General features: G+C 46.9%; 1 protein-coding gene across 1 annotated transcript; it reads left to right on the top strand.

The window, feature by feature from the left end:
- Positions 1 to 159: 159 nt before the first annotated feature.
- LOC101874051 (keratin, type II cytoskeletal 4-like) lies at positions 160 to 6,342 on the top strand (the record flags this gene model as incomplete). Its single annotated transcript, XM_031042552.2, has 9 exons — positions 160 to 717; positions 1,467 to 1,681; positions 2,010 to 2,070; positions 2,705 to 2,800; positions 3,387 to 3,551; positions 3,630 to 3,755; positions 4,012 to 4,232; positions 4,547 to 4,575; positions 5,064 to 6,342. Coding segments are annotated over 9 exons (1,950 nt in total), but the record flags the coding sequence as incomplete, so codon positions are not given.
- Between the last annotated feature and the right edge of the window lie 3,484 nt (positions 6,343 to 9,826).

Here is a 9,826-nt window from a genome sequence, read left to right on the forward strand (position 1 = left end):
AGAGCACTTTCAGATTCCTTTTTATTTCCTCAGTAGTTAGTATTTGCTGGGCTGTTTTGCATTCTGAGGAGCATTTATTGCTGCCAGGCAAACCAAACCCTTAAGCGCTTTAAATTAACGTCCTGATCCTATCAAGGCCAGCTTCCCAAATATATATAAGGGGTTAGCATCACTGTTGTCGCTCCAGAAGGATCTCTGTTCCTCTCCTGCAGAAGAGCGTCCCTTAAACTTCCATATTCCACCTCCAAGGAAGCCACGATGAGCAGACAGGCACCTACAGTGAGATCTGTCCTGGGACGAAGAGGCTTTAGTTCGGCTTCGGAGATCTGTGGTCGCAGCTACGCTGCCTCTGCCTGCCAGCCTGTGCGCTGCGGAGCTGGTGCCTACAGCAGCAGGAGCGTCTGCAACCTTGGTGGAAACAGGAGAATTTCCTACGTGAACGGGGGCTGTGGAAATGGATGTATTGGAGAGCTCGGCTTCGGAGGTGTAGGCTACGGTAGTGTTGGAGGAAGGGTTGGTCTTTGTGGCCCCAGGGGATATAGCATTGTGAGAGGGTACCCCGATCGCAAGGCTGAGGGTATCCAAGGTATCTGCATTGATGAACGGCTTCTGAAGCCCCTCTGCGTTGGTGTTGACCCACTGGAACATGAAATACGCTGCCAGGAGAAGGAACAGATCAAGACCCTCAACACTCAATTTGCCTGCTTCATCGACAAGGTGAGTACAAACCTGCTCGTGCCATGAACCACTGAGCCGGGTCCATGCAAGGGTCCAGATTCCCATAGTCATGGTGGTTCAGACTGAGATCCTCCATAGTGGGGAAGGGCTCATTTCAGCCACACACCACTCCTAGTGTTTGAGGGTGTATTGGGGCCACGGGAGCACTGGACTTTCTTGCAGGTGTCTCCTCTCTGGACAGCCCCAGTTCTAGCTGGATTTCCCTATTGCAGCCTTGTTCTAGCTCAGCGAGGAGTTACAGCCCAGATGGGCTCATCTTTCTGCCCTGTATCAGCCCCTTTTCTCCTTTTGTCTTTAAATGTAGGACTGTTCCCAAAACATTCCTGAAGGCAAAGGAGGTTAGTCTTGTTTCAGGCTCCTAGACATTAGATATCTAGGACTGAGCTGTCACCTTAGGGTCCCTTTGTAGAAAAAACAACCAGGTCCCACCCACTGGGGACTCAATTTCATCCTAAAATACAAGAGGCACCACTTAGAGGAGCTTTATGTCAAATCATTAGTGAGAAAGGCAGATTTAGACATATGGCTTTTAGATTTCTAGATAATGTAGACATGGGTTTTTTTAGATTTCTAAATAAAGGCAGATAATTTAATCATTATCTTGGCATCTCACCTCTCACTTTCCCAAAATCCTATTCTTACACCCTGAGAGCAGACAGTTAAGCTATAGGTGCCAAGTTACGGCATTAATCTCTTGATTTGAAGGATTGCTGGTTTTTGGCCTGCAGGTCCGATTCCTGGAGCAGCAAAACAAAGTGCTGGAAACAAAGTGGGGCCTCCTGCAGCAATACGTCCTGCCAAAGAAAGGGAAAAACCTGGAGCTCTACTTTGAGAATTACATCTGCGACCTAAGGAAGCGCCTGGACTGCTTGCTCTGTGAGAAGCAAAAACTGGGCAGCGAAGAATGTGCCACAAGCCAGCTGGTGGAGGAGTTCAAGTGCAAGTAAGGACCTTCAGGTCTCCTCTAGCTGTTGGCATTCACTTCTCCTCTAGTTCATCTCAGGCAACATCTCCCAGACATGTGGCACATCCCCTTTGGGGATGTCACATTCTTCTGTCTCACTTGCAAACTCTTTGCATTGTTAATGTGGTTGTTCATGAAGAAGCTTCTCATCTTGGAATGGTCTAATGTTTGGTCTCCAGACACTGATCTTAGAGTGCTTGATAGCAGCCTCTGAGCAAGTGGAGGTTGTTATCGATATCTGATGGGTAATGTCAGTGTGTCTGATGATGCTGTTTGCCTCAGTCCCTTTCTTCTCCTTTTTCAACAGATATGAAGAGGAAATCAACAGGCGCACAACTGTGGAGAATGAGTTTGTGGCACTCAAAAAGGTGAGAAACTCAAAATGCATGAATCATCATATCTGAAATTAGTTTATTTGGTGTAAGTCTTGGCCAAAATGATGCATTATTAGCAAAGTCCTGGCAAAAGTGTTATAATGAGCAGAAAGAGGAGGCCTGTAAAGAGGCACAGGGTCAAAGAAAGAGGCAAATGCAACTAGAAAGCAAAACCACTACTCTCAAAGCTTACATCATCAGCACTGCAGCAATAGTTTTGTTCTCAGCACAATGGGAAGGTGCATTTGTGGAAGAGGTCACACTGGCATACCTGATGTCTAAGATGCTGGTTATTTTCTGACTGTCTTCATTTCCTTTACACTTGGGCATCAGAAAAGCAGAAATCATTTGGACAATATGAAGAAATTATGTTTAAACTCTCATTAGTCAATTCTGAGCTTGTAGCCACGTCCTCTCTAATAAATAAACAAATCCCTTTAAGTCGTGTTGGAATGGGTTTGTTTTCCTTGAGGAGACATCAGAGCATCCTGACTCACCCTCTCACACCTTTCTGCTCTTGAAACCTTGTTGAAACATGCTTCTGGTTTATTGGTGCTGTCTCTGTTTTCTGTGTGTTTCTCCACTGTTTGCAGTGAGATAGGGCTAGACCGTGTCTCCTCTCTTTCAGGATGCAGACTGTATCTTTTTGAACAAGGAAGAGCTGGAGGTGAAGGTGGATCTGTTAAGAAGGCAGCTGGAGTTGTTGAAATGCGTGTTTGAGGAGGTGAGTTTTCTCTGGTCCGCCCCAGAAGTTTGGTGGTGCTGTCTCATGCTTCAGGTACTCCACATTTGTACGGCTTGAAACCCTTCCTGGACATGTCTCATCCCAAGCCCTGAATACTTGAAAGCAAGGAAGTACAAGGTTGATATAACATTACCATTATGAAGCTGGAAAGAGGGTGGTTCCCCCTTTCTCTGGGTATGAATTGTCCCTGTCCTAACTCTACCCTTGAGAACAGAGATGAGTCTGTCTAGTCACTCCGGATTGCAGTTGTCTGATTAGAGCTAAAGAAACTCCCAGCTTAATCCTGTCATTAACATCAGTAAAGAAGCTGAAGATGACAGGATACCAAGGGTTAAGTCACTCAAATTCCTTGCCCTTTATGTGGACAGAATTGCTGCAGGTCAGCATGCAGGTCAGCAGTTGACAAGTGGCAACTCATCCAGCAGGGAGGATTTTCTGCTGAGACAACCTGAGGGCCATTTCTTGACTTGTTCCATCCATCAGTGTGGCTCTTGCTGCCAACCCTTCCTTCTCTACAAAGTCTGAGCATTGCTAACACCTGACTAAGACATTCCCCAACCTGTAGGAACGAGCTCAGGTAGATCGGCAGCTATGTGACACTTCGGTCATCGTGAAAATGGACAACAACCGAGACCTGGACATGGAAAGCATCATCAAGAACGTTGAATGCTGGTACCAAGAAATAGCTCAGAAAAGCAAAGAAGAAGTTGATGCTTTCTACCAAACCAGGGTGAGTAGGAAGAAACCTGGGGTCTTCCTGGCAACTTCAGAGGTCAGAACTGGTGATTGTCTTGTTTCTTGGTTCCAGTTTCAAGAGCTTCAGGATAAGAGAGGCAAGTATTGCGACGACCTGCAGAGCAACAAGTGTGAGATTTCAGACCTAACCCGCATGATACAGAAGCTGCAGTGTGAACTGGAGAATGTGAAGAAGCAGGTAGGAGAGGTCCAGAATGATGATTCCAGAAATGGAAATGTCTCGGAGGACAATTAAGTTATGGGGGAAGATTAGCCTTTAATAGGCAAGACCTGCTCTAGGCTGTAGTTGGAAAGTGTGTAATTGAAAGAGGGATAGTAAGAAGGGACACTGGTGGGTTTTCCTTCTGTTTGCAGTTGGAAAAGTGGATTAAAAACTAGAATGTCCAAGAACTGGGAAACAAAGCCTTGAAGACTGTTATCTTCCCTTCTGACAGGTCTCCTGCCTGCAAACCTCCATTTGTGATGTTGAGCAGCGTGGGGATTGTGCCCTCAAAGATGCCCGGGAGAAGCACGTTGAGCTGCAGAATGCCCTTCAGAAAGCCAAGGATGAGCTGGCTTGCATGCTGCGGGATTACCAGGAGCTGCTGAATGTCAAGCTGGCCTTGGATATTGAGATTGCAACGTATAAGACTCTACTGGAGGGTGAAGAGAGCAGGTGAGTGACAGAGACCTTGTTCCTTTCCTCCTGTATTCCAGAGACCAGAACAATTCCAGCTCCCAAGTGAATTTTGCAGCTCCAGGATCCTCCCAGGCTCCCAGAAAATGGGGCTGGAGAAATGACTGGAGGCGACACAGGCCACCCTTATGCCAGGAAAAAACAGTGCCTGTCCTAAGGATAGTCAAACGTGTTACAACACGGGATGAAGTGGGCTGGGTGTATAGCTGGAAGTTATGAGTAACGTAAGGTTTCCAGATGTGCATGAAACTGGTTAATGGGATAACATGTATTTCTCTTCTCTCCCCTAACAGGATATGTGTGGGGAACCCGGTGAGCGTGTGTAAGTAACCTGGAGGGTTTCTCATGTTAGTTTATGGAGTAGCACTACCCATCTGCCCCAGATCCCTCTGCCTCCCTTTTCCATTGTTGCCCAGGCTGATGTTGAAAGTTTAGTTGCAGAAATCTCAAATACCTCTGAATTTATAAAAAATCAGCCTTTGGGAGGAGGGGGGAAGGTGGAATCCACGACCCTTTTCCTATTCTTGGAGACAACAGCAAGCTGTCCTGGTGAATTCACCAGGCACTGATGTGCATTGAACCTGGGAAAGAGCATAGCACCAGCCAGACGAGCAACGTGGGAACTGGGAGGATGTGTGAGGGGATGTGTTGGGACATGGGGAAAGAGCTGGAAGGAGCAGGGGCTCAGGTATGTTGGACAAATCCAGAGGAGATCAGGTTTGGTTGGTTCTGTCACTCATGAAGCAGCATGCCTTGTGAGAGTCTTCCAGTTTTCCTCCCTAATAACCCCTCCCATGGGCTGTCTTGCAGCTGTGGTCAGCAGCGGCTACAACATCCCTGACGACTGTGGGATGCTGGCTGCAAACGCGGCTGCGTGTGGCTACGGCTCCTTGGGAAGGCGATCCGGACGGCAAAGCTCCCAGAATGGAGGATTCAGCTCCCGGAGCGCTGGGATCCACCCCAAGAGAGTCATTAGCTCGGTGGCCAAGCAGTGTGTCCCAGAGGTGTATTGCCAAGCCGGAGCTGTCAACTGCAAGAATGGGGGATTCAGCTCCCGGAGCGGGGGTTACCCATCCCGCACCGTCATCAGCACGGCAAATGGGGGCTTGAATGCTCGCATGGGGCCGTGCCAAGCTGGTGGGGTGGTCAGCTTTGGAAACCAGGGCTGCGTTGTCAGGCAGCTGGGGGGCTCTCCCGTCGTCGTTGCAAACAGCCCTGAGGTTGTGGGGTGCAACAACGGCGTGGTGGGGAACTATGCGGTTGTCAGAGACCCCTGCGTTGTGCCATAGAGCCATCGGCTGGGAGGTGGCAGAGCCACGGTGGAGAGCAGCACTCAGAGGTGCTGAGATGATGCAGGGTAGTTTCTCTGCCCGACAGCAGCGACGTTTGTCACCCAGTCCGTTCCCACATGTATTCGTATTAGATATATACCCCACCAAGTGATGTGTGCAGAGTCCCCAGCCCTAAAGACACATCTAGAAAGCTTCTCCAGCAGGTGCTCAACACAGTATTGTCGCTCTGAGTTTATACTGTCTAGAGGATCACAGCTTTAAGGGTTTGCTTCTTGTGCTGCCTTCTCTCTCTGGCTTTCCCCATAATGAGCAGATTCACTAACAATTTTCTCCCTTCCAAGACACCTCTTTTCCTTCCAGCTCCTGCCAAAGCATTTCAGAGAAGAGAGCGATGATTTAGCTTTACCAGGAGGCGCTGCAAAGAGCACACTCCCCTTTTGATTTCTGCCAAAGAAGAAAACCCTGAGCTGCAAATTTGAGCTTAAATTTTAATCAAAGCAATTTCAGCTTTCAAAGCACCCGCTCGTCACGCTGCAGCCATAGGCTTTGTTTGGAATCTGCTTACAGATGAATCCGTAGTACCTTCATGCGCTTCTGCATGCTCGGGGTGGCTAGTTCAAAGTGTGCTGTTTAGAAGAGCTCACCCCCCCATCCCTACCCCCGGAATTCCAAGGGAAGTTGTTGGTGCATACATCTTCCGAGCTGACATCTTGTACTCACAGCAACAGGGTTTCTTTCACTGACTGCTCAGACTTCCCAGCTTTTCATTGCGCCTTCAATAAACTGCATTGAAAGTATGTTTTGTCTTGGAATTTTTCCTTAGCTGGAATTTAAAGGAATTACAAAACAGGTGAAGAAGAAGGGTGGGAAGAAAGAACCAAACAGATCTTTGATTCCTTTAGCCAGTTTGGAGCATGGTGGGGCTCAGGAATGCCCTGTGATGTTATTTGGTTTTAGTTACCTCCTCTTGTCACATCACCTGTGAGCTATTTTATAGCCCAAGGAACAACTGATGCCAACAAGTGACAGAAACATCCAAAATCATTCTGAGCACTGTAAGATGTCCTCTACCACAGGTTTACCAGCCAGTAGCTTCATTCATCACTGATCCTTCCATGTCACAGCAGTTGAATATATATATACATATATATATATGCCAATGTACATATATATGTATATATATATATATAAAGATGCCAACACTGACCTTCTGGGCTCAACAGGGCTGTACTCTGCAAAAGTCATATGCACTTCAGACATAAACCATTTGCTTCAGTGGCATTAAGGCTGCCAAAGTGTGACGTTTGCCCTGTATGACTTAAAAGGCAAAGGGATAAGTTATGAGACCTATAGGCTGTACTGGGATGGCATTAACTTTGTCTCAGTTTTGAAGTCTCCCATGTAGTGCTCCACATGTGAACTGCTGGCTTGGGGCTCGTTTCATGGAAAGAAACCAACATTTCCATGGGCTGATTCATCTGACCAAACGCAGGTGCCTAATTTAGCATGAAACACATCAAGCTCTAGACTCCACTGACGGCATCAATTAGGTCTCTCCTGGCTCTACAGGCAGCCTGGGGCAGGGGCATTAGTGCAAATAGAGACACCACCATGCAAGACGCCTGCATGTACTCAGACAAATACACCCTGCCCGTCATCCACTGGATTCACAGACACTATTATCACAGTGAATTTCCTCCTGTCTCCAGCACATGAAGAATTACAGGCCACATGGCACTACTAATCTACCTACTCTCACAGGGCAAAGGTCTAATTGCAACCTAAAAAAGGTGAATATTAAAGACTGAGGCAGGGAAGAAGATAAGCACCTTTGGGGAAGGGCATAAGATGCCATTCCTATGCTAAGAGTAGGAGCTGCTTCATTTATCTTTGACCATCTTCATGTCACACTGGTTATGTGACACTATATTATGTGGCTAGTGCTCCACCTGAACCCCTCTCTCAAATGAGGAAACCCAGTTCTGCAGCTTATGCAGCTTCCAAGTGGCTGCAATTAGATGAGATGGAGCCCACCTCAGTGGGTAACTTTGCATCTGAGCTTAATGCATTTACCACTTGCAAATGTGATTTGGAAAGAAGGGAGGCCCAAAGCTTAGGGTCCCTGCTGAGACATTTGGCAGCTCCCGTGGGTTCCCTCAATGTCACCAATTCCCTGTGTGGTTTCAGGATGTCACTTTTGTCCACAGCCAGGCAAATATGTCACCACCCTTTATAACCAGCACTTTCCATTTCAAGCATCCTGTCCAGCATGGAACGCTGCCATAAATTCACCTTCAAAAGACGAAAGCCTTCTCCCACTGACCCACTCACCCTGAACTTAATTTATAGAGTAGAAAGGGTGACTCACCTTCTCCTAAAGGATCTCTCTGCACTAAACACACCAGGACAAGAAAGTGGGAAGAGGAGGAAGAGGTGGGATTCTTACAGGAAGAGAAAATAACCACCAAGTCAGTCATCTCCACAGCGTGTCCCTGCAGTACAAGGCAGAAGAACCAGCACAACTGTGGCAATGAGCTGAAAGAACACACTTCACAGTAAATATCTGAGCTGGTAATTACCCCGAATAGTGCACATTAAACAAGGGAATGTTCTCTGAGGCAAGATTGTCATTTAGGCTTTTTCACTTGCTCATTATTCCCTCTGTGTGTGTGATAGTTACTATAATGTTTATTCATGTCAAAAGCAGATGCCATTTACTACCAGTCAAACAAAACTATGCAGGCTCAAAAGGCATTTAGCTCATCCACCATGCCCAATATAAGGGGTATTTTCAAAGTCTGCCACTAGACGGGCTCTTTGCCTTCTTGCTCTGCCCCTTTCTTTTCAGTTTGAGGCATCCCTGCCCATGCAGAGGGCTGGAATTGAATGATCTTAAGGTCCTTTCCAAAGCAAACTATTCTATGATTGTACCTGGAATGAACAAAAGATGCTGGACCTCTGCAGTCCAGCATTGGATGATGGGTCTCTGAAGCCTTTTTAGCTCAGAAGCAGCAGGAAAGTCAAAAGCAAACTCATCAGCCTTTGAATCAGTAGCAACAACAAGAAATCTGAACAGCTTTGCTGAAACAAGAACCCTCTTTGGTCTCTGTGCAGGACTACGGAGACCTCAGTGGTGAACCACACACAGGACAAGAAGTGGAAGTACATGCCATAGTTTTGGCTTTAAAGACCTTGGAGATTGGGGTGGATCACAGTGATGGTGATCCGGGTCCCACTCATTCTGCAAGATGAAAAGAGCCAAAGCATCAACAGAGATGAATGCTCCCAGCAATGGTACAGTTCTGGGGCTGAACCATCTGGGACTATGAAATATGCAGATAAGGAAATCCCAGGAGGAAATCTGCCTGCTTTGCTGATAAGGTAGGAGCAGGAATTTTGCCTTGTTCTGAGGTGAATTCCTTCCAGAGGCAAGCTGGGAAGTCCCCAGTCACATCAGAAAGAGGTGGTTTGGAACACCAACTTGTGTCATTTCAGCTTTCTATCCTAGGTGTTCACAAGAAAGTTTCAATAGCTCAGAATTCCCTGGAGGACAACAGTTGCATTTTTGTGGCCTTATGAAGTGGAATCGTTACTCAGGGAATCATCATCAGGGTCCATTTGCCCTTCCCCTCCACACCTTTTCCTTCAGCTAATTTTCAAGCTATGCATCCCTGAAAGCACAGTGGGTTTATTTCCCCTTTCTCCCTGGACCAAACTCCTGATAGTTTGCTTTCTGCTCTTTAATGAACACACCATTTACTAGATTTGTTACTATCATACAAATTTGATATACTAACATACATATCTGATACTATCATATCACTTCTATCATACAGAGGAGGCCACCAAATGGGGTGTTTCATAGCTACACGGGTGGGAAATGATGCATTCTCCTGTGATGCTGTATTTTCAGCCCTGCACCTGCAGCCTGAGGAAGCAGGCAGACACTTTGCAGGGCAGGTGGGAAGAAGAGATACCCAAAGAGCTGCCACAAAGCAGATTGTGGATAAATACAGGTAAGAAATTAGGCAGTAATTAGTTCCTCCTGTGGACGCTCATTCCTTGCAGCCAGACAGCTCCATAATCCTCATCATATTCAAAAGCAAGTTGTTTCCTATGATGTGGTCAATATTACTAATGGAAGGGAGGGGGAAGTTTTTAGTTGGGGATCTTACCTGAAAAAGGATGGATCAGGGTAGCAGCAAGATACTCTGGGCTTGTGGTCCAGGCTCAGTGTATGGATGGAGGGTTCCTTACCTCCTTGGGTACAAGCAATACCAT

Source organism: Melopsittacus undulatus, chromosome 21 (assembly GCF_012275295.1).
Source record: "Melopsittacus undulatus isolate bMelUnd1 chromosome 21, bMelUnd1.mat.Z, whole genome shotgun sequence".
NCBI classification, from domain to species: domain Eukaryota; kingdom Metazoa; phylum Chordata; class Aves; order Psittaciformes; family Psittaculidae; genus Melopsittacus; species Melopsittacus undulatus.